At 40.6% G+C, this 24907-nt stretch overlaps 2 protein-coding genes across 5 annotated transcripts; one reads left to right on the top strand and one right to left on the bottom strand.

The window, feature by feature from the left end:
- The first annotated feature begins 1845 nt into the window (after positions 1-1845).
- Positions 1846-10121, top strand: zgc:175214 (RING finger protein 122). The gene is made up of 7 exons (XM_003453832.5): positions 1846-2533; positions 2724-3097; positions 4708-4861; positions 6150-6192; positions 6690-6731; positions 7359-7441; positions 9252-10121. Exons 2-7 carry the CDS (start codon positions 3073-3075, stop codon positions 9370-9372), a joined length of 468 nt encoding a protein of 155 aa, XP_003453880.1. The 5' UTR covers positions 1846-2533; positions 2724-3072; the 3' UTR covers positions 9373-10121.
- pdcd11 (programmed cell death 11) lies at positions 10118-24843 on the bottom strand. 4 transcript variants are annotated; one of them, XM_005458535.4, is made up of 36 exons: positions 24736-24843; positions 24318-24440; positions 23502-23645; positions 23157-23321; positions 22685-22846; positions 22485-22605; positions 22135-22310; positions 21906-22013; positions 21579-21791; positions 21345-21469; positions 21199-21259; positions 20390-20536; positions 20017-20268; positions 19769-19894; positions 19492-19686; positions 19167-19337; positions 18854-19067; positions 18571-18720; positions 18135-18247; positions 17540-18039; positions 17352-17414; positions 17021-17117; positions 16748-16837; positions 16560-16662; positions 15725-15902; positions 14834-14890; positions 14621-14743; positions 14379-14501; positions 13970-14135; positions 13580-13696; positions 13331-13477; positions 12905-13155; positions 11496-11664; positions 11226-11379; positions 10792-10957; positions 10118-10630 (listed from the first exon to the last, which is right to left on the bottom strand). In XM_005458535.4, exons 2-36 carry the CDS (start codon positions 24417-24419, stop codon positions 10459-10461), a joined length of 5421 nt encoding a protein of 1806 aa, XP_005458592.2. In that variant the 5' UTR covers positions 24420-24440; positions 24736-24843; the 3' UTR covers positions 10118-10458. The 4 variants fall into 4 exon arrangements, with proteins under 4 accessions (XP_005458592.2, XP_003453834.2, XP_005458593.2 ...); XM_003453786.5 differs by having other exon boundaries at positions 13331-13474; XM_005458536.4 differs by having other exon boundaries at positions 24770-24843.
- Positions 24844-24907: the final 64 nt, after the last annotated feature.

The raw sequence follows: 24907 nt of genomic DNA, 5'->3' as shown, positions 1-24907 counted from the left end.
ATGGCAGCTAACTGAGGCTGCTGTGCACCTGAGATTACTACGTGTATTTTCTCTGAATATAACGCTACAGAGATACTGCATTTGCAATAAAGCAAACCTAAGATTTATGCAAAAACTAAAGGTTGCCGCAGTCAAAACAATTTACATGTCACTGCGAAAACAAGGTCTACATTTGCATCTTCTTTATTTGCTTGCTCAGCCCCAATTCTGTCACTCACTCCTTGGTAAACCCACTTTTACAATCACTGAGCAAACACTTTGCTTCTGTTCTATTTGAAAAGGCTTTTAAATATTTATTTTAGAAAAATGTAATTAAAGCTGAATATGTAACCTTTTTGATATACTTACCTATATAAAGATGGGTAATAAAAACCAACATGAAGTGTCTTATTACAGTCTTTGGCTATCATATGCCACTAAGACAGCATTAATGGAGCTTCCAATGCTGCTGGAAAGCTGGGTTAACTTTCTTTGTATATTGTTGTCCTGATGGCAGTGGTAGAAATGGTATCTACAACACTGGTCCAACATCTCCAAAATGGTTTAATTGCATTGTGATCCGGTAACTATGAAAATATGTACAAAAAACATCTAATTCGCATAATTTTCACATAGGGTAAGGGTTAGGGTTAGTGACCCCTCGTGCCCTGTGTGGGTACTGTCATCCCTGAAGAGACCATTCCCTTAGAACAACAGAAATTTCCATAATTTCAGAAAATCTGTCAAGATGGAGTGACCCTTCTCCCTAAAGGGATAAGCAGGTCAACGCAATAGCAGGAAAATGCTCCAAACATCCTAACAGAGCTGCTGGACTCCCTCATTGTAGAGGTGAAGAGTTCACGTTTTTCCTTTAATTTGTCTCCTGTCCATATCTTCAGCAAGCTGTCAACACAATGGTGTTTTCCCCATATTTCACAAGAGGGCGTCCTGTTACCAAAAGCGCCACCTTTCACATGCCTACAGTGGCAACACAACCTTTAGCTACAACACATCGGGTCAGTCAAACTTGTAAGAACCCAACAATACACGCACTGTATTAAAGAGAGTATTTAGGCTCGTGCTTCTGTGCAGCCAATCCAGCTGTTCCCCTGTACTCAGGAGTAATGCCATTTCTAGAGCATTGTGGAGGAAGGAGGAGAGGAGGGGTAAATGAAAATGGCATGTATCCTATTGAACTCCCCTCCCTTTTCCCCTGCCCTTAGGGATTAGAGGAACCGCACTCCCCTTGACCGCCTCGCAGCTTGCCCAGTAGCCCAGCAGCTGTTCTCTCCCTCAGCGAATTGGCAGCCAGGGCTCCTGGTGTGGGGGTGGCATGAACACAACGTCTTTGTCTGTCATTTTTCTCTTCCCACTTTTTTATCTGATCTATACAGTCTCATATGCAGACGTACTTCCTGATTCATGTTCTTTCTATTGGTTCTCTGGTCGCAAAGCAGTGACATCATCATTTATATATACATGTATAATATTAGATCAAACAAAGGAAATATTCAAAACAAAAACGGGTATCACACTATTACAAAAATACCGTTTGAGTATGTGTGAAGTGAGGAATGACGATGAATCATTTCTTCTTTTTCTGACCTCCATTTCACACAAATGGCTTTGTTTTGGTTGTCAGGACATCAGCCATGCGCATATCACTGACCGGGGCCTCCCTTGACTTTGCTGCAAGTGTCTCTTTTCTCTCCCTCTCACATATACATGCACAGGGGTGTGCGCATACAGACACATACACATCAGCATGCTTGCAGGAGCCCTATTCGTCAGTGTCTGGCTCATTCTGCCTTCCTTCTGCCTACAGATTGGAGGACAGAGGTAGCAAGGGAGGGCTGAGGGAGAGGAGAGTTGCGAGGCAAAACGGCTGGTCACATGAGCAGAGATCTGTTTACAAACCCAAGGCAGAGCAGAGCAAGAGGAGGAAGGGAAAGGCAAATCGCAGGCTCTCTCTGAGCACCATTATGGATTGAAAGAGGAAGAAGGGAAGCCTGCCATGACAAAGCCAGCTGGAGGTGCAAGAGGCTGAATGCGACACACGCAGACACACTCTTGCGCACACACCGCCTTTGTCTCAGATTTTTTTCTTCTCAATTGAAGCAGCAGATGGTTAGAGGGAGAGTAGGATCCCCCCCTACGCGCACACACATCCACTGACTGAAACACAAACACACACTCGCAAGCAAAACACCAAACCCAGCAAGAGGACTGTTGTTGACTGCATGGAGCTGTCCTCACTTTGTTTGGGCTTTGAAGGAAGCATATCTTTGCCTTCTGTGCTGAGGAGAAATATCAACTGCAAGATCAGAAGACTGGAGGAGGAGACAACAGAGGAGACAAGAGGGGGATGAGACTTGTGAAAATCCCCTGTTAAAAAAAGCAGCTTTTCAAGGAAGACAAAGCACAGATTAATGTCAGATAATTGCCTTCACTGGGTGAGGACTGTCATTTTGAAAGCTAGCTGTTACTGAGTTTCGTGAAGGGACGACACTGCAGACACAAAGTGAAGTCAAAGAGGCCCCTTTCTGGTGGAAATGTAAGTATTTCCTGTTACAAAGCAGCCCGTGTTGTTTACCACACTGCGATCAAGCGAGAATCAGTTTCTCACAGTAGCAACTGCTGAACTGCACATGGTGTGAGATATATGAGAAACAATCATGTCACCTAAACAGGTTTTCTTTGTCTCTTTTCTCCTCTGTGATGACATCATTCTCACTGGGATCCAGGAGCACATGAGGTCTCCAGTCCCGGTCCAAACCTCAGTCCCAAATCTCCCAATCTTAACACGGAGCGGTTAATCCAGATTTGGGAATGTTGGGCAGCACAGATTGCTGAGCCAACAAAACCACACCTCCAGAGGATTTGTGGAATCTGAGCAAATCTGAGAATCTTGATGGTTGTTGTTTGCGGGAGCTAGCACAACCCAACAAAAAGAGCAATCCAGCTCAGTGTAACTGAATCTAGACTCCAAAACAGATTTCAGTGGCCGAAGCTCCAGCCCACGAGTTTGGCTTGTCTCCAGCCTTTTCCTGACAGGGCCTGAATTTACTGCGGCTGCCTTGGGAGTCACATTTCATGCAACCATTCCAATGGTGTAACGGTAAGTGAGTGGATTCCTTGGCACTTCTCTAAATATATGAGAGATGGAAGCACATGTACTTACTTCATAAACTAAGTTACTTAGTTGCTGGCTGTTGGCTAATGGGATTCAGATAATGGATGTGCTTGTGAATGGGCAAATTGCTGAGAGTGGAGGCCTCAGATAGTGTTTTGAAGAGTGAGCTGAGAGCACTTAAAATAAGCTGCTTTCCAGAACATGTTGTTTCATTTTGGGGTTTTTTGTTGTTGTTGACAACTGTATCCTGTGACATTTTATTCTGTTACCTTGCTCCATATTTTCATTTTCTTTCTTTGGGGTGATTCCTAATTGTATCTTTCATTATGCTACAATAGGTCTTTCCTATGAAACCCTCCACCCGGCTCTTGTAAATCCCCCAACCCCCAGCCATGTCAAATTACCCTTCCCATACCCCCCACAGTGTGCAAGCTGTACCCATTCATTCACTCTAAAGAGAGACACATGGACATTTAGAGGCTGGCAAAGAGCATCCTCGCTACAAATTAATAGGAACACATGTGGCCTGTGGAAGTGGGGCTTCCTCTGCTATTGTTTTACCAAATGGCCCTTGTCCCCCAAGTTCATTCTGTTTAGTGCATCACACCCCCCGCCACCTGCAACGCACACATATTTCGATTGTACCACACAGACACCACGCAGCTTTGCTTTTCCATCCCCGAGCGCTGCCTCTCTTAAACGCACACACACACACACACACGCTCACACTCTACCAGTCATCTCTGTAGAGTCTGTGGAACAGATGGTGGTGTGGCGGAAGTGATGTCTGCCCTTCATGTTTGTCTTGTTCACAGCAAATTAACGCACACTCCTATGAGCGTCTCAGTTGCCACCACAGTGCCAGTCACAGTTCCCCAGACACACCTGCAACTAAGCACTTACTAAATTTGAAGCGTTAACAAATGCTGTGAGTAAAGCTTGTGATTTTTGTGGAGTTTACCTAGAGTGTCACATGCGTTTGCAATTTATAGTTCCATATCAGCAGACACACTCAGTTTTACTGGCACTAGAAGCTTGTCCATGTTCTTGTTAATGATCGACGTTTGTGTACTTTTCTTCAATGATTAATCTTTCTTTTCATTTTATATTGGAAATAAAGTGTTTATGATTTGCCAATAAGAGTTTGGGCGTTCCCCTTATTCCTTAGAAAGGAAAATTGCCTTCAGCTGTCTACCAGAGTAATTGCTCGAACAAACTGCACGGTCTAATGTTTATGCTATCAGTTTCACTTTAAACTGTCGGTGCTAACGGCTGCATACTTTAAATCTTTGTAGATAGCTGAATATAGTGGGAGATTAAACAATGCTGCAGTCTCTTTTTCAGCGTCTCTCTATTTAAAACTGAAGAAATGCAGCTTAAAAAAGACAGCAACCCTAAACCAATTTCAAATTTATGACCTATAAAAGAAAACAGGATTTTATTATGTTTTTCTGTGTCATGGGCATCCCATCAAAGAGTTGAAATGAGAAAGTCCTCTAATTCCTCAAACTTGATTTTACATGTTGGACTTTTACCTTAGAAGGTGGCAAACAAGTTAAGTATATCATCTGTTATTTCAAAACTCTTCCTGGCAGGATGCCAGTGTGGTTTGGGTTCTCAGCGTTCTGAACACTACTGCAGCATGGGGTCGGACATCTATCACCTGCCGCTCAATGTCTATGTCATTGTTCTGGGCATCGGCCTCTTCGTCTTCATGCTCAGCCTCATCTTCTGCTGCTACCTTTTCAGGTAGGTTGGGCGAGTCTGAGATAAACAAACCAGTAGTTCGAGATTTTTGGGCAAGTTTGAGCAAGCTTTGGAACACACTACACACCACAGCAGCTTCAAATTAATTCCTAACCACCCTGGCAGTCAGCTATCTTCACGTATTGATGTGTTAATGTTAGCAGCGAATGTCATGCAAGTTTACCAAGCAAGTGTTGAGCTGCCAAAGGTGTGACATGTAGTTTAGGACTGTTAAAACACAATTTATGCTTGGATTTCTTGTGTAGAACATCAGATATTCTCTATATAAGGCAAAAGCAAAGCACTTAGAAAAAAAAGGTTGCTGCTATTCATGAACTCCGATCATTTTTACTAACTCTGCAGTTCACCGCAGAATATTTTAGCACATTCTACCTCATGTCTTTCTTTTTTTTGGTGGGGACGTTCAGATGAAGCTGTTTTTAGTGGGGGTAGGGGAAATAATACAGCAAAATACTGCATTGCTCTCTTTTGTTTATTGATACATTATACCCATATATTGATTGGTTTATTATATATTGTGGGCAACATACTCTAACAGCATTCTATCATTACTTACCCTCTGATTCCCTAGATTTCAGGGACAGGCTGTTAAAGCCACTATATACCACGTGTCCAGCACCGGTGCAGAAACCTTAGTGACCACTGGCCATCTAAAGCAAAACAGAGAAACAAAGTTACTGGAGTTTCATTTACAACATTCCAAATCAATATGAATGCTGTGTGTTGTATATAGTTCATGTGTTTGTTAAAGCAAAGCGTATTTCCTTATGCTTAGTGTATTACATTCATGAAATGATATTGTCAGGATGTCAGCACTGTATTTATGGACCATTGTGCTACACCCGATAAATGCAGTTAGTGTCTTTTTAAAAACAAATAATTTTTAAAAAGACATAAATAGTACAACTAATACTGTTATCAGATTTTCTTCAGATAGTAATGAACATCCTGCTAGGCTCAACATGATTATAAGTAACATTTTGAAATATTAGTCGAGAATAAAATTGCAAACAAGTTTCTATAAATGTTGCTAATTTAACCACAGTAATGGACTGGAGGAACAGGAAATGTGAGCAGTTCTGTGAAATTAAGTTAGGATTGAGTGATGTGTGTGTGTGTGTGTGTGTGTGTGTGTGTGTGTGTGTGTGTGTGTGTGTGTGTGTGAGTGAGAGAGAGAGGCAGAATTGAGATTTATCTTGCAATCACAGGTCAGGATCCACAGAACTTACGTTACAGTTGTTACAGATGTTGTTTTCTTTGTGTCTCCCAGGTTGAAACAACAAGGAACTAGGGAGCAGTTCAGTTACAATGAGGTATGTCAATGCAGTATCTGCCACTGTGGGTGCACATGTAACACCAGCTTCCTAGGCCTGTTATAAATACAAGTCTAACATCTTAGGCCGATATCGCCAACTGTGAAATCTAACACCCCCTTTTTTAGATGACCTTGAATCCATCTACGTCTCGCTACGTTCTGGTTTTAAAATGGTAATCCAGTTGCGGTGTGATGAGGCCCCATACACTAAACTGGTAGCAGAGTGTTAACAGTGTAGCGTGTTGACAGTTGGTAATAATGCTTTCAGACAGGGAAGGTTGAACAGGAACTGCAGGTTTTTTTTGTTTTCTCTGCATTTATAATGATTTTTTCACCATGTAGGAGTAAATCAACACATATCAGTTATGTTTTCAGCAAAATGCCGTTTTACACTGTATCTTTCCTGCTGTGTAACACCACCATGGACCCATGATGCTGACACATAGATCACATGACCCAACACATTTCTTCTTTCTCTCCCCTTTTATTCTGCAGGTGGTGCTGAAGGGGGCAAGCAAAAAATTAAGCCTTCTTGGAGTAAGTCATAGTTTCTGCAGACGCTTATAAAATGTGAACCAGACCTATGTTAAACAATGTCAGCTGTTTGTTGCCCACATTGTTTATGTGCCAGTTTAGATGAGATCATTATGTGCTGGGAAGGTTTGGCTGGTTCATTCAATCAGTTTCTCCTTCAGACGTTATTAGCATGCTGCACGTACTCAGGGTGGAGATGTGCTGAAAATATCTTAAATACTGTCAGTGTGAGAGTGCCTGCAGAATGTAGGGCTCCAGGAATAACTGCACTCATTCAAAATGCATTATAAAAAACATCTCTTTCCTGCCTCTTGTGATTTTGTTTTAAAAAAAAACCCAACTTCTAAGTATTTTGTTTAAAACCAAGGCTTAGGGCTAATTTTGGTTTTAAATTCAATGTCCAATTTCTCTTTTTAGTTTGAAATAGCCCTGCTGCCTGAAAACGCAGTTAAGATAAAAGCACAGTTTCACAACACTGACATACTTGCACTTTAAAGTAAAACTGAAATTAATTTACCACTTAAATTTAGCTACAAAAAGGCAAGTGCATTAGGTTTGTGGAGATATATATGATGTCTATAACAAGAAAAAAGCCAACCAAACTAACCCCGTGTTGTTTGTGCTCTGCAGCAAACCTGTGCAGTGTGTCTGGAAGAATTCAGGACCCGAGATGAGCTGGGAGTGTGTCCGTGCTCACATGCATTTCACAAGAAGTGAGTGTTAATAAAACAGTGATGTGAAAAGTTCAGTAGAAATAGTAGCTACAATTATTTGCTGTTCTCTTCGGTTAAGTTTAATTAATGTCATTCTCATCAGGCGTGGCGAGATCACAACAAACTAAATGCTTTTGTGTGGGACACACTGAGAGGCAGCCTTTAGTTTAATCTTAACGAAAAGAATAAACACAAACAGGTTGCAATGTCACAGTGATCCTCTGAGTACAAATCTACTTAATTTGAATTTAATTTCCGCACTAGATTAATAAAATAGGCATCAGATAAAGCTACAGGTTGTTTTGCAATAGCATTTACACAACTGTTTATTTCCCCTTTTTATTCCAATAACTGTAAAACTGTTTTTTAACTGTTAGCTTGGCTGCTTGTCTGTATGGTTTGCAGTATGGGTGTAAATATGATGACTATAATCAAATATCGATACTATCGATTGATATTAGTGTGATTGGATCAATGCTTTGTTTCTGTTCTCTCAGTTCAAAATGCAGCCCTCTGAATTGTGCTAAATAAATTATTCATTTATTTTTTGGAAATAAAAAAAATATACCTCAAACCAAACCTTACTTCACAACCCCGCTTTAGAGACAGGCACATTTACATTCCATGCCTTTTTAAAAAAATCCAGTTTCGTAGTACAGGAGAATCTAGAAGGTGTGTTTTGCTAACAACTTATTGTGGAAAGTAAAAAGCCAAGTGATTTAGTTGTCATTAAAATGAGCCCAAAATTTGCAGATTGTGAAATTCTACTTATGGAAGGTTGACTTCAAAGTCAGTGGGCATAAAGTTTTCAGATTCTTCTAGAAACACACAAAGAAAAAAAGACGTAAAACCAAACACTGGATGTAAAATTTTAATTGGGGGGATTTTAGTGTTACTTAATATTCTCACCTGAGGACAGAGCCAACCTGGTGGACTGGTTTTCCCAGCTTCCTGTTTTTGTATAACATTGGTTAAGCTGTTTTCAGGTTAACCAGTGTTACACTAAAGCAGTGGTTCTTTAACTTTCTCTTTTTTCTGGCGTGCACCACACTGCCCATTCTGTCATCAATAATTAACTCTAAAAAGGATCCAGTTAGAATTTTTGTGTGAGTGTTGTTTCACCACTCTTAGAACTTAGATGGCACAAACAAAACGCTGCTTCACAGTATTTAGACATGGTCACAAAATTTGGTAGCAGTGAGATTATTTTACTCAATCCAACAGCTTCATATAATTTGGTAGAAAATTTGACAAATTACAGATTATATTTGCGATCATATCTAAATACTTTAGTATTGATGTGTGCAAATGCAAAAATTATGTGAAAAACATTTGCAGCAGTTTAAAATCTCAAGGAAGTAGAGCAAGAGAGTACTGTGTGACATCTGCTGGTGGCACTTTTAAATGACAAAAGTTACTTTACTTTCTCCAAAGATTGCGGGGGCGTCAATTTAGCTCAGTGGGTGAACAGGTTACAACATGATGCATGGCTGAGATGCAGCAGCCTGGGTTCGAGTTAAACCTGCGCCCCTTTGCTGCATGTCTTACCCCTCTCACTCCACTCATGATCCACTACAGCAGTATGAAAACTCCTGCTGTAGGAGATGTTAGCATTTTTCATTTAAACAGGAAACAAAGTTCTTTTCAGCTATTTTAAGCTTTAAAAGTTAACTTGATAGGTTTGAAAAAAAATCCCCCAAAACTAAACCAAACTCAAGCAACAACAATAGTGTCCAGCTAACGAAGCCTGAGTAATAAAAAAACAGCAATGCAGTATTATTTCAGACTGTTATTTTTCTTGTCCTGTCAGGTGCCTGCTTAAGTGGCTAGAGATCCGCAGCGTGTGCCCCATGTGTAACAAGCCCATCCTGCGGCTACACTCGGACGCTCCCCAGGGTGCCGAGGGGCCTATGGACCCAGAGGAGGTGTGAACGAGCCGAGGAAGAAGAGAAAAGACTCCCTTTACAGAAAACACACACATTAAATACACTAGAGAAGATGAACAAAAGGGTCATCTTGAAGAAATGTTAAAGAGCCCCAAGTAGCAGCGTTGCTGCTGACCTTTGAGCAGTTATGCTTTCATGGGAACTGAATATTGATAGCACCAACATGATTTGGTCAAATCAGTCAGAAAGGGTGAATGAATAGGATCTTTCATTAAAATGCTCCTAGTTCTACTTCCATGTTGCACTGTTCACCAAAAAAAGAAAAAAAAAAGACAGGAAAAGGAGCAGCAATAGAAAGTTGGATATCATTGCCACTGTCACTGGACGACTGGTGCAACACTGCCGGAGAGAAATGACTCTACTGGTATTGAGCAGGACATCAAATTACAGGATCAGTATGGATACCTCTAATATCTCAGGGGTGTTACCAATACAGCCAGCACAAACCATGTCAATCACCCTATAACCCTGTGCCATACATGCATCTTCAATACTGCCAACTTAGGTGAAATGCTCCAGGAGCCAGAGGCAGCTACCCCCTCTGGCTGAAACAGACCAGCCGGATTACAACCACGACGATTTAAGTAGATGATGTTGTTACCGATTGTGTCCCAGGCCCTTTTCCCTTTTAAAAAGAGACTGATAGAAAACTAGTCTTGCCTGTATGTATTGTATGTAATGTCTCCCTATATATATTGTTCTTTTGTATTTTAAATAAAGCGTCATGTAATGTATTGTAACAGCGTTGGATTTATTGAAAGGTCAACAAGTCAACTGACAAAGGTTTTATTGAACCTTTTATAAATCTGTTCAAACAGTCAGCAATCATCGTGACATGAATGACTCATTATCATACAAAACTGTTGTTTTATAGACCCACAGTATTGTAGCACACAAGTTCAACACTCATGAGTCCACAACTATTAGAAAAAACTTAATTACAAGCTAAAATATTGGTCATTTTGAGGAAAATGCTCCTCCTCATCTGAGGATACAAATACACTGCAGTCACATGTGGCAGACTGAAGTCCACCTGCATTTATAAGGTGTTTGCCTGCATATATTTGGACTTTACTTGGTGCCCTCTGTGCCTTTAGCCTCCACAAACTCAATGGCCTTTTCTTTTACTGCTTGGACGCTCTGAGGGGTGCCATGTGTCTTCTCATATTCCAGGTAACGCTTGAAGAAGAACTTGATCTTCTTCACAGAAACACTCAGGTGGATCACTCGATCAAAGAGCGCTCTGAAAGAGGTAGGAGTTAGAATACGATATTACACACTTCACACACTTATCCATCTCACATGTCAGTTTTTATGAGTGTGTAACTGTTTAGGAACACAGACGCTACAGCATATGGAATAACATATGGTAACCATGACGATGAAAAGAACGTTTCTGTTCACCTGATTTCCTTCTGCGATCCATGTTTGACCATGAGGTCGATGAAAACAGACCACAGGTCGGTACGTTTTGGGTAGGTGGTCAGGACTTTGTCAAACATGTTGCGACCTCTCTCAACATCACCGTAACGAAACTCCAGCTGAGCGAACTTGGCGATCACATCCACACCTGAGAGAAAAAGATGAGAACACATAAAAGGTTACTTCCTGTAGATAAACACAGCTTTGGCAGGTGAAAAGAATGGGAATTGTTAAAAATATTGCATTAGTTTCAGTGCTAGTGGTGGTGTTGGGTGGTGGGATGCAACTGTACTAACAGCCACCCTAATATTTAAGAATAACTGCAAAAACCATGAGCGTTAAGTTATTGGTGGACAACATACATTAAATGTACATAGGAGGTATTGCACATACAGATGCTAAACAGATCCACTTACTTTCTTTTGGAGGGAGACTCTTCAACGCCCTCTGCAGGAGAGTACTGGCAACATCACTCTGACCCTGCTGAAGCAGGAAGGTCCCGTAGCTAAACCATACTTCCTTATTCTGACGGAAGCGCTTCACCATCGTCTTATACAGGCCCTCTGCCTCCTGAGTACAAAAAAAAACAAAAAACACAATGAGTCAACAACACACAGATCATGCATATATCAGATGCTTATTTAAATATGCGCACCTAAACATTTTGGTATTTTCTGACAAAGTACCTTGATTTTGTTGGACTTGGCGTAGATCTCAGCCAGCTTCTGGTATACAGGCATGGGCTCACAGAACTGCACTGCCCGCTCAAACACCTTCTTGAGACTCTCCTCTGTGCCATACATATTCTCCAGGTTCAGCAGGGCCACCCACACATTCAGCTTCTCCTGCTCCTCCCTGAACCACAACAGGCACAATTTTACACATCTAACAATCTTTAGTTAAATTGTATACTGGATGTATAATTGTATATAACTGGATGCAGAGATCGCTTTATTAGTTAAACAAATTCAACTACTCATTGTTGTAGCTGACTAGTTGACTAAACTACGATTACTTAGTCAACCATTTTTAGAACAGACTTGCAGCATTTGGGCATGTAAATATAGTTCAAAAGATCTGCTGCAGTTAAAAGTGAACATCAAAGTGCAGAAAAAAGGTGATCTGAATGCAGAAAGGTGCTCACGTGAGAAAGGCTGGTTTGAGTATTTTAGAAAGCACTGGAGTTTTTACAAACAACTATCTACAATTAAGGTGGTGGCTTGTTGCAAGTAACCATGTCTTGCACTTTAAACCGCAGCTGGCCTATTATTAAATACCTAACACTAAGCAGTGAGTCAAGAGAGGACTTGCAATCAGAGAGAGGAAAGCCCCTGTGCAAGAGAGTCACTGTTTTAATAGCATGTCAGTGTGTTTGTGGCCACTTCATCCTTGTGCATATGAGTGTGCTTGATAACTTCTGTTTAACTTGTTTCTTTTTTTGACTAGTTCCTACGTCTCTCTGTTTAGGTGGTGGCAGCAGGGGTTAAAGTCAAAAAGATAGCTAAAGCTTTAACAAAACCTTCACTTGTTCCTGATTCTGCCTCCCTACTTCCACACATCTCCTTGTCTTCCTTGGGAACCCTGCTAGGAGTAAAGTTCTTGAAGCTCTTTTTTGAACTGAGGAGTTCCTGCCATATTTCAGGCCTGCTAATTGGATAAAATGACTGGTTTTGCATCAGATGTTAGTGAGATGGTCTCTGCCTATACACATGCCCGTTGGGGAAAACCCTTAAACTGTTCTAAAGGTTGTCAAACCACATGTTTATCATTATATACTAAGGTGTCAAAACTCATCAGGTGAAGTCGTCAAATATCTCCTATATGAGAGAAAGCATTAGCATGAATTGACTGCACTCAAACTGCTTCTAAATCCAACAGAAAGCCTTTGGGATGAGGTGGATTAAAAGAACTGCACCATAATAAAAGAACTTCTTATAAATAAGCAGCACTTGAGTAACACTATGATGTCAGTACCGCAATGTTTCCAGCACCTTCCTGAATCTCTATCATACAGACTTAAGCCAGCAGTACTGTGCGCCACGTGTAACTAATAAAGTTGCTAAGTGCGTGTATTCGTCTACAAGTCTACCATTACCTGAAGGAGATAGTTTTCAGGGCTCTTTCAGCGACACTGCGGGCCTGCTCGATCTGTGTAGCCTGCAGATGGTGAGCCATGAACTGGAGCCACAGCAGCGAGCTGTTGGGTGACGCAAGGAGCAGACGCTCGAAGGCAGCTGCATCCTTTGGCCGCAGGTTTGGATCCATCAGCTCAGCCTCTCTCTGTATCAAAGCCTTCTCTGCTTCCTTTTTCTCCTGCTCTTGCTCATGACGAGACTTCTTCTGGGGCTGGGAGGTGGAAAGAGCACATTTAAGGTAAAACACAGGAAAGAAAAGGAGACGGGATAGAGCCGAGAAAGGTTGAGAATGGATAAATAATGAATGAGGTCTTTTAAGGGCTAAACTGATGTGCTGAAAGTTCTTTCTCCACTAACTCTAAGAATGTACATCTTTTTTTTTTCACCTTAGTGCTTCCCTCTTGGTCTTCTCCATCACTCGAGTCCTCCTCCTGCACTGCAGAGGCAGGCTTCAGGGAGCTAAGACCCACATCCCAGGAGAAACCTGCTGTCACCTGCAGCCTAGATGGACACGATGCACTGGATATAACCTGCTGAGGGAGAGAACGTATTCATAAGATTGTGGTTAAGTGTATTCAAATCACCCAATCTACGGAGATTTACAAGACTGGAAAAGTTTATGAGCAGTTGCTTACTTTTGCAGGTTTTCCTTCATCTTCCTTATCCTCTTCTTCTCTGAAGTACACCTCTACTCCACTATCATTATCATCAGTTCTTGCCTTCTTTGATTCCTTCTTCTTTTTCTTTGGGATCTGCCAATGAAGGACCATTAAGACACAAATAAACCACAATTCAGTACATGCATAAAGTCACCAAGGCAAATATCAGTGCAGGATTTATTATTGTCACACCCAGAGATGATAAATGGAAGATGAAAAATGGCCTTGTTTTTGGCAAAAATGCAAAGTGATGATTCAAAAATGTCAAAATATAAAATGAAAGAGTTAACTATGTAATAGAAAACACAAGGAAATGAGATAAATTTAGATGTGAAAGTAAAAAAGAAACTGAATGCGCCTTTTCACCTCTTCGCTCTCAGACGCTGGGCGTTTCTTGCTCTTCTTATCTTGTTTCTTCTTCTCCTCTCCGACGAGACGCAGCGGCAGACCGAGCGATTCTGGAAGGACGTCTGGCTTCCCGGTGTCCTCAGGGAGAAGCGAGAGGTTGATAAACTCCTCCTCCTCGTCAATACTGAAGACAAGAATAGCAAAAACTAAAATGGTAGGATGGCAGTTTGGAGTCTGAAAATAGTCCCTACCTGAAGCTGTCCCAGATAACTTCTGAAACTTGCTATGATTATGAATTTTTTCCCTTTTATTTTTAAATGCTACATCAATGGCAGTTAAGATATAATTCTAAGCTGGATCAGTGTATAAAATTGGAAACAAAGCATAAATTCTGAAGAGTGATTTCTGAACTCTGAGCTGACTTTACCTGAGAATTTTGGTGGTGAGCAGGGTGTTGGGAGGCAGGTGCTCAGAGACGATTTTGTGATTTTTAACAAAGTATTTGGTGGTTTGTTGGAGCTCAGCTCTTCCAATGATGCTTCTTGACAACCTGAAAGACAATTATATAGAACAGTAAGAAGATATAACAAGTAAGAACATAAATGTTAGAATAAATGTTGAAATTTTTCTAAAAACAATCATTAGCATGCTGTGGATGGATCTCTTTACCTGATGAAGACCCCCTGCTCTCCAACAGACTTGACATAGCCTCTGATGATCTGGCCTGCCTTCAGTTTGTTTACGGACAACACTTCTGGGTCTTTTGCTGGCTTGGCCTTCTCTGGGTTCAGCCTGGAGGAGCACGTTGTAACAAGATACATTTTTAGTGCTTTATTAAAAAAACGTCCCAAATCAAACTTTTACAACGATGCCTTGTCATACCTCGATGGTCGCAGAGACAACTGCCACTTGTCATTTTCATTATCTAGAAGGTAACACCTGAAAAAATATTTAAAAAATATAAATATAATAAACATATTAAAAAATAATCAATATTTACTTCACAGTCACTAAACATTTTTAATCAGAAAGTTTTGGGATTAAAGTTGTGACGATATTTTAATATTTTCATATTAGTGACACATAACTGAATTCTGCAGACTGAATTTCGACTCCAATTCAAACAAAAAATGTATTTGTATCGACTAAACCACTGAAAAAAGGTCTTTTCTATTTAAGCTGGCACAGCAATATTACAGCTAATAAAAAAGAGAAATCCACAAGGTAAAGTGTGGGTTGATATACTGAATTTAAAAAAAAGCTGAAGGGAAAACAGAACTTCCAGGTGCTGCTCCAAAAGAAAAGTTCTCTCATTTTTTCTCTGATAGAAAAAAAACATTTTTTTAGATCTAACTTTAGGTTTTCAGATTTTTGCTCCACAGATGTGGGCCAACGAGTGTCACATTACTGTAACAGCTGGACAGAGAGAACTGAACACTGCAGCAGACATCACAGCTATAATGTTGAAAAATCGGTTTTATAAGAGAAGAAACCAGGTTACAGTTAAATCTACTGCTGCTGCAACACTTGCATTGTTTTATCATGGAAGCTGATGGGAGCTGTAGTGTTTCAGTGCCCACAAAATAAATATAGTTTAACTTTGTTACACTCAAAAAGTTTTAACTCTTAATTTGCTTACTGGTAATTTAGAAAAACAATGAAATAAATGCAAAATTAAAGTTTGCACTGGATTACAGAAGCGAGTGCACATCAGGGTAGCCTAAAACTATTCTTTTCTGCACAAGGTCTATAACAGAGATCATCCACACTCACCTGAGAAACTGATCCTTGTTGTAAACAGCCAGTGGGTTTGGCCTGTAGGCATCAGCAAGGTCTGTGACAGCAACAGTCCCCATCCCCCCAAAGGGAAGTTTGACCAGCAGGCCAGTTTGTGGCTGAATATTTGTTACTATCCCCAAAGTAATGCTGCCTTTCTCCAGTTTATGGACACCTGGAAAAAATAAAAGGAATCCAGAAATTAAATTAACCCAATTTTATGTGATACAAATTTCAAAACTAGCAGATCCAACAACAATAACATAACACAAAGACACACGCTCTTACTAGTCATGTAGAAATTTTCATGTGATATGTAAGGATTATATCATTGTATGAGAGATAATAGTGATGCAATGTGTTTAAGTTCCCCAAGTTCCCTTGCACAACGACGATACAAAGCTAAGCACGTCTGAGAGCAGCGTGTCAGACAGATATGTTCATTTAGTAGCTAAAAATGGAGCTACATCAACAATGAAGTTAAGTTACTTCAGTTACTGCTAACTAAAGTGTTGAGCTGTTATGTTACACTTTCACTAAAAATTCTAGGTAGGCTACTTTTGTGCTTATATTGGACTTATACTGTGTCACTACTACTGCTATAATGTTGCCGCTGCTGCCACCTTGTGGCAATAGATTCAAACTGTGACTTCAGTAGTCTGATAGCAGCTTATTGGAAGAGGAGGATGCAAAATGCCCTTTATTTTGTTTGCAGATATTTTTTCAATAAAATAACATTTTTTCGTTATCATTATAAATGTCATTATTGCACATTTCCTAGAAACATCTTAATCTATATGTTGAGGCTATATGGTGCTCGTGTAGCTCTTACCTGTGAGTGACAGCACAAAGCGATGAGGAGTGAAGCTCACTTCTACCACTCTGGCACGGACTGCTTGGCCCAGCTTGTGCAGTTTCTCTGGGTGGCCGATATCCTCGAATAAGCACAAAGTGTTAGATGATTGACCTTTTACAAATACCATTTGCTCTTCCTATACATTTGCAAAGACAGAAACTTACTTTAGGATCAGTGGTCATTGCCAGCAGTTCAACCGTTCCAGTAACACTGGGATCAGTCGTGACTTCCAAAGACTTTCTGTCTGAGTTAAACTGGAGAGAGAAACATGCAGACATTGAAGAAAAAGCAAAGAGGACATAAATTCCAAGCTTCCTTTTTGGCTTTCTTTTTCCTTTGAAATTGTTTTTGGATTTTTTCAATGTGCCATCACTTCAAGTTTAGCGGAAAACTTGTAAAATAATATAAAGCCAGCCATCTCGATCTTCAAAGCTTACCTTTGATACAAAGCATGTAATTTCCTCCCCAGCCTTATAGCTGCTCAGTTTTTCTTTTGCTGTAACTGGTTTGAAATCTACACTCTCGTTCAGTTTGCTGCAGAGAGGAAAAAAAGACCACAAAGATGAAAAACAGAAAAAGCACAAAATATGCACGAGTGATAGTCCCAAACAAATTATAGTGCAACGAATTTTATTCATTTTAAACACCTGTGCAATATTTTATTAACAGAATGATGGTTGTTTTGATATTTTAGGATTAAATAATGATCAGGCTCAGGTGATGCAATATAAGAACCAGAATGCAAGTTTATTTGTGTTATACATTTACCTGGGTATCAGCGTAAGCTCGGAAATGGTGTATGTGAATTTTGGATGGGAGAATGGCAAGAATCTGAAACAGAAACAGTTGCGATTACATCTACATTATTACATAACACAAAGAAAGTGAATACACATCATAAAGAAGGAGAAATGTCTACTCCAGTGGGTAAAATGAGGCACAACAGCCATCATTACCTGTGACTGGAAGCTTCTCGTCCTCCGATAACCCTGGCGGTGACCACGCTGCCCACTTTTACTGATGACGTGGGGAAAGATCCCAGGCGCACTTCTGCAGGCTCCACCACTTCAGACACATGCACGCTACCTGAGCTTCCATCCTCTAAGGTAACCTGGATGCAGGTAGGTTTTACTGTCCGCACCGTGCCCTGCAGGATTTCACCAAAGCAGTGGCCCTTGCGGCCAGTCTGGTTTTCTGAAGCTGTGCGCTTTCGTTCTGGCATACTGCGCTCCCACGACACCAAAGGGAGCCCTTGCAGCTCTTGACAGCTGGGTTCAATAACTTCAGCTGACAAAGTCATGCCCACCTTCAGCTTCTCTGACTCAGACAGGAATATCTCGTTCAGGTGGCTGTAAGTCTGGATCACAGTCAGCTGTGCCGTGTCACCCAATGAGATGACGGCAAAGTCTTTGTCTATGTACTGCACCATTGCTGTGTGTTTCAACCCTTCAGCCAGCTATAAAAAAAATTAAAAACATTACAATCAAATGGTGGATTTATATTTTTATATATCTGATTTAAAAATATATATATATAAATATGAACACTCACAGATTTCTTCTTCCCCATCAGCTTGGAAAGGATAGAGACATGGACACAAGCAGAAAGCATGTCAACATGAAGGACGACTGCACCGACTTTCTGTCCTTCGGTCAGTTTAACACCTGCAAAAAATACAGTTTTTGGTTACATATAAGCTCATCTTTCATACAAAATAACTTCTCTGTAACCTCCTGATGTTATGAATCGGTAAACTTCATACTTCCCTTCATCTGTTATTAGATATAATATAATATTGTTTTGAATATTGTGAAAACAACATACACACTAAACAGCCCACTCGTCTCTTTGACCTTGTGCTTTTGGCCCACAAGTTCCACTCTATTTAATATTTTCTTCAAAATTAAAAGCTTCACTGACCAAAGCAAAGCAAAAAATAATAATAATGATATGATAAATATTTAGTTTTTTCCTGTTCAGTACATACCCATCATGTGGTGCTTATTGGCCAGAATGGTAGCACCAATCAAGCCATCAGACTTAAATCTGGCACCGGTGTCATTCACAGTATCCACAGTCAGCTTCAGTTTCTGTCCAACAGACAGAGCAGCCAACTGCTGCTGAAGTTCACTGTTATCTAGAAAAAAAAATAGATACAAAGTGAACAAAAAAAGGGAACTTAAGTCTCACTTAATGTCTGGAATTCTGCAACTCAAATCTTATTTGGCCTTTTGTTTAACTAGCTCCCAGCATTTATTTATCACACATACCCTTCAAAACCAACATTTCAGTCACTGCTCTTCTCTCCTGAAGACCATTAATGAGTCTTGTCTGGGCATCCCCCTGTGGTGATATGACCTCTGAAATCTTCAGTGTGACCAGGAATCGCCGCTTCTCCTCATCGAGGTTTGTCACTTTAGCAATGACCGTCTGGCCAACCTGGAAGCTGTTTGTCGCATCTCTGATGAACTTGTCAGTCATAGCCTGGAAAAGCAGAAAAATTGGAAAATTTAACCAGGAAAATATATAACTGTTGTACACATATGCGCCTTTCGGTTTACAAATTAAAAGTTCTTTACTTACTGATTTGGGTGCAAGTCCAACAAGGCCATATGGAAACTCCACAAAGACACCATAGGACATGATATTCTTGATCCAGCCAACCAACTGAAGTCCAACAGTGATCTCAGAGAAATCTTTGGCAACCACTCCTTCCTCCAGTGACCATCTCACTGTTGGTTTCTTGGTGAGAGTCTTTAAATGAGAAGCAGCTAAGGAAAAACACATTTTTTCAAATAGAAGATGTATGAATTTCCCAAGAGGACACAGTGAATCAATCAAACCTGAGTAAAGGTTATCGGGTGGTCAGATCTGCAAAATATCTGCAGGCTACTCAAAAAAAGGATACAAGATTCTGCTTGTTCTTGCTTGAACAGATGAGTTTTGAGATGATATCTCCTTCCTGCAGGCTCTCCCACAGCAGAGGGCAGTTGGACATGTGATCAGACAGGTGGATCATAGGCAGTACAGCACGGATCTCATCCGGGAGGATGGCCACTTCCAAACCGTTGAGTGACTTTTTCAGCACCTTTGCATCCAGCCTCTACAATAAATAAGACAAATTAATAAGAATAAGACAAAAGATTATATTTTCAATGGAACAAGCCACAGAGACGACTTCTTACCTTCCCCACTTCACAGTCAAACTCAGGTTTTTCAGTCTCCTCATTTTCTTTTTCGCCCACTGCCTTAAATGAAAGCACCATCTTTCCCCTTTCAGGATCACACTGAAGAACTTTAGCCTTTACCACCTGGATTATCAATCAACACGAGCAAACTTGTGAGATACATCACAGAAACAACACAAATCAAGACCATAAGACCACCATGACCATACAGGAATCTCAGTGTACATGACATTAGATCACCTTACCTGCCCAACATAGAAGATGTCCCCAGGACGAACGATGGGCTCAGAGCTCAGCTCACTGAGCGGCACCAGACCCTTGACGCCATTGTAAAAACGGACAATGCAGCCAAAGTCTTTTACGCTCACGATATAGCCGTGGGACACACGACCAGGACGAGTGTCATTATAGCTCAGGAACAACGGCAAGGAGCTTTCAACCAGAGTCTTTTTTCTGGTCAGGTACAGCTTCTTATTCTCTGCATCTACTGACAGCACCTGAAGACAAAGTGTGCAGACACAAATATTCAGTGGAACAATAAAAAGCAAATCAGTGCTCACAGCTGAAACTTCACATCAGAAGTTTTATAGCTGTTTGTTAGCGTAGAAGTGCACTTACCCGACATTTGACCTTCATGCCCTCCATGTACTTTTTCTCCGGATTCTGCAGAACAATGTCAGACAGATGGGTTCGAGGCACCAAACCTTTAATGTGGTCAGACAGATGCACCACCATCCCATGACTCAGCAGGACTGACACTGTCCCCTTGGAGAAAGAGAAACATTGAGAGAAAATGTAACACAGACAACAGGGAACAATAAAGAGAGGTGAGGATTTAACTGTGCACAGTTTAAACCTTCTGTTTTAGGCTCATTTACAGCAATTCTAACTAATGTTCGTCATCTCTCCATTCAGCATCACTATTTTAAATTATTAAACTGGAGTTCCTAAGTCAACGATATTTTTAACATGTCTGCCAAGGAGAGTTTCCATTCCTGGTTTGACGCAATGAAAAATTAAATCAAACTGACTAGACGGATTTTTTTAAAAGGGATATTTTGGGAAATACACGTAGTTGCTTTCTTGCAAAGACAAGTTCCAAAGTAACCTCACAGCAACACCACAGGTGTGGTCAAGAAATAGAAACAAGTGATATTTGTACCATTTGCTTCTGTATAGAAGCAAACTTATTGTGTAAGACTTAATACGTTACATAAGGAGTTCATTTGAGTGAGTGTTAATTTAAGTTTTCTCCAAAAACAAACTAAAATTTGTCCCAATAAATAACACACCATGATTTTGCCTTTTGCCTAATAAAGTCCATGTTATCCTCTTAATGCACTGAAAGACTTCATTGACACAAACTTTCATAATCAAAAGTTACATGTAAGTCAAGTTTCCAACAAAAGATGATTCTGTGTTCCTACCTCCACAACCTGACCGGCCTGAAGATCATGGTATCTGTAAAAAGGCTTCCCAATCACACTCCTAAAATCAAAAGAAGAGAGTCATGCAAAGATTAGAGCAGTGAGGTCTACATTTACTGTGGACACTCAAATGAAGTGTAACATACCTGCGTAAAGTAGCAAAATGAATTTGCTCCATGGGGCTGAAGTCCAGGATCCTGCAGGTGTGCTCAGGCTGGGCAAACACTCTGTTTTCATTAGCTTCCTCATTAGACTCCTTCAGGTGGTTCCGCTGTCAACACAGACAATAAAATTATGTTAATCTCATCTTATGATGAAAAAATATAGAAATACAAGACTTATAAAAGTTAAAGTTTGTCCAAAGCATCACGCTGACTTACATGAACAAAGGCCAACGTTTTGTCCGGAAGTTCCAACACTCCTCCAGACAGGTGGTGCATAGCAGTCATCTTGCACTCCTTCACCACCTCTCCAATCCGTTCCCCACCTGCAGGAACGGGGTCAATCCCAGTCTCAAGATGAATAAGGTGGCTGCGCAGGCTCATTCCCACCAGACGAGTCTGTGGCTCGATGTACAGCACGCGCGCATTCACCTGAATGGGTGGATACAAAAGGAGGTTTGTACTCTCAAATTATCACATGGCATCAAAATTTCTAAACCCTTATTTATCATAGACGCTGTGTTAAACATGCCAGGTCTAGTTTACCTTAAGTCCCTTAGTGTAGCTGGAAGCCTGTTCTGGCTCCATGTGGAGAAAATCCACCTGGCCATTAAACGAGGACAGGAAGTCCAGGATCAGGCCGTGTTTGGTCACCTGCAATACCAACATACTGGCTTTTACATGCAGTTCAGAGGTTATATTTCAATGGTGATTGTTTCATGTTGTATTAATAACAGAACACATATAGCAGATAACATAAAAACACTGTCTTTACCTCCTTGATGGTAGCTTTGACCAGAAGGCCAGGAAGAAGTGTTGTGAGGTTCCAGCCCTGCTTGGGTTCAGCACAAGTCTGAGCAATCGTAGTCAGGTTAGCAGAAAGCTGGACCACGCGACCATCATTCTTCACCTCTTCTACTTGGGAAGTCAAATACTGACCCACTTTCAGCTCTGTACATGTGGAGAAACCACAAATGCTTGAGAGATCCTTTTTTTAAAAAACTGATTACATTTGTTTCACAAAAACTGAAAACATCTGCAATGTCCTGATGAAACACAACCAAATGATGCATGAAAAACAAAACAACTATTTCCCAAAATGAGCGACAAGTTATTTTTTCATACCTTGAGCATTGTTGTGTTTGAATTTCAGGGATTCCTTAGACAGAAAGGCCTTGGTTCCACTGACACCAATGTCAATGATGTAGCCGTAATCCTCTACGCTCTCCACACACGCACTCAAGACCTACACAAAAGATACAACCATTTATGTAAATGCAGGTTTGATGGATGTTTTTAAATAGTTACTCTCACTAATGGCTCACCATGCCAGTTTTCAGTGCACTCGGGGTCAGATTTTTGTTGACCAGTTTTGGATTGATCGACAGCTGGATGCTAAGCGAGCCTCTCTTCGTTACATCCAACTTGGCAACCACACACCTGAGCACCATGCCGGGGTAGAAAAGGTGTGGCAAAGAGCAGATTTCCTACAAAGTATAAAGTAATTAATATGGCACTTTTCACAGACCTAAAAGTCACAAAACGCTGCACAACAATTAAAATACAGTTAATACAGAGTTACTATGTATGAGGGTCAGCTAATACATTTTGAGTATGTGAGCGAAGACAGTGTTATAGAATATACAAATATAGAAATGTTGTCTTGATTTTTTAAAAAGATTTTATGAATATTGTGGAGCGAATTACACTGTTGCACACTCACAAGCAGAAATGTCCTCAACACCAAGCCCAATTCAAATCTCCTACAACATTCAGTTCATTACTATATAGGCCAACCTCTGTGTCAGTTGAGTCCAGTTGCTCACTCAGCAGCTTGGTGTATGAATCGCAGATGTTCTTAATGCTGAGAAAGCCTTGCAGGCCACTAGGCAGGCTGACGGTCACCTCAAAGTCTGTCACCTCTTTCACACAGCCTAGCATCAGCATGCCCTCCTTCACATCCTGGGAAAAACACACACAAGCTGTTACTGAGACGAGCACCTCCCAAGAGCTTAAAAAAATTGCTTATGTGTGTTATTTTTTTAGATGCAGAAAACACTGAGGAAATTAATCTATCCAACACATAAAAAAAACATTCAAATACTGTATATGTACTGTATAGGTTATTGGGAGATCGATTACCTTAACATGCAGAATTTCCACACATTTGACTGGAGCGTTAAGTGTCAGGCCAACTTTCTTTTCCTCTGCTTTTTGCTTCTTGAGCTTTTTGCTGTCATCTTTGGCTCCTGCCTTTCTTTTCTTGGTTTCAGTTTGTTCATTAGACTGCAAGAGACAAGCAAATTATTGCCAAATGTGAAATATGTTTTAATAATACACTCTAGTGTTGTAGTATACAATAGCCTATTTAAGACCAGGTGATATCAAGGGATTTTTTTTTTTACAATATTGGCCTAACCTCATAGCTAAGAAGCTCAGGTGTGGCAAAGAGCAGATTTCTTTGCCAGGTCTGTCCTGTGCTAGATACATCAGGGGCAGTAACGATCAATTCTGCCTCACTGATGTCTGTTTCATTTATAATTTGATTTGCAGTGGAAGCCAAAGAGTTTCTGAGCCAAAACAGAGCCAACTTTGAGTTTTTGTGAAGTACTTCTGTGCGGAAGTGATTCCAGATGCAGAGTTGGAGCCAGAAGGGCTGGGATCGTGATATGGATGGCTTCACTGTACATCTGGCAATGCCTCTCCACAGGATGTAGGCAGCAACACATTCGGGTCAACAAAAGATAAATTCCAATTTAATTCTCATTTGTACATGCCATTGTCACATTACACAAAAGAAACTCAGACATGAAATCGATTAACTAAAAAGATTTGATTTGTTGTGAAAAACATACCTGTGGTTATTAACTTTGATCACTTTTGTCTGCACTCTGAACCCAGATCAACTCTTTTTACACTCAGCAGGACAGACAAAAACACACAGAAGTGAAACTCTACCTGAAACAGATTGTCCGCTTCTGTTCGATGAACCACTGTCTTACTCCCAGTGGACTTCTTTGCTGTCCCTCCTCGAGGGAAGTCCTCCTCCACCGATGCCATCTATGAAGTTCTTTAAGACGTCTAAGAAAAATAATGTCGCCATTATAAAAGAGATCTAATTGTTATTAGTTCACATGTGCACAAATTTCAAATCATTGAGACTGCGAGAGCCAGATTATTTTATTTAGTGATAAAAGTACATCTGTATTCGTGGATCTAATCACTCAAAATGCACGACATAACGAGCTAAATAATACCAGGTATAAAACGAACAAACACTAGCAAAAACCTCCACCAGACTGAAGATTTAAATATCTGATGTATTGCCGAAAACGTACATTTAAATATACTACCGGAATTATGAAAAGTTTCTTACATTAAATCTCCGGTTTGTGGCTATCCAAACTCACATGCTGTTCAGCAACACGCCATGACCTTAACCCGGAAGAAAAACTCAGGTGGGCGTTTCAAATTTTGTCCAATGACCGCGAAGAACGAATAATTGTCACCGACATTAGCCATTCAGTGAACGCGCTCGACCTTAAATT

Source organism: Oreochromis niloticus, linkage group LG6 (genome assembly GCF_001858045.2).
Source record: "Oreochromis niloticus isolate F11D_XX linkage group LG6, O_niloticus_UMD_NMBU, whole genome shotgun sequence".
In the NCBI taxonomy this organism is placed as follows: domain Eukaryota; kingdom Metazoa; phylum Chordata; class Actinopteri; order Cichliformes; family Cichlidae; genus Oreochromis; species Oreochromis niloticus.
Note: the sequence above shows the minus strand (reverse complement) of the source record. Positions and strands in the feature narration are given on the sequence as shown.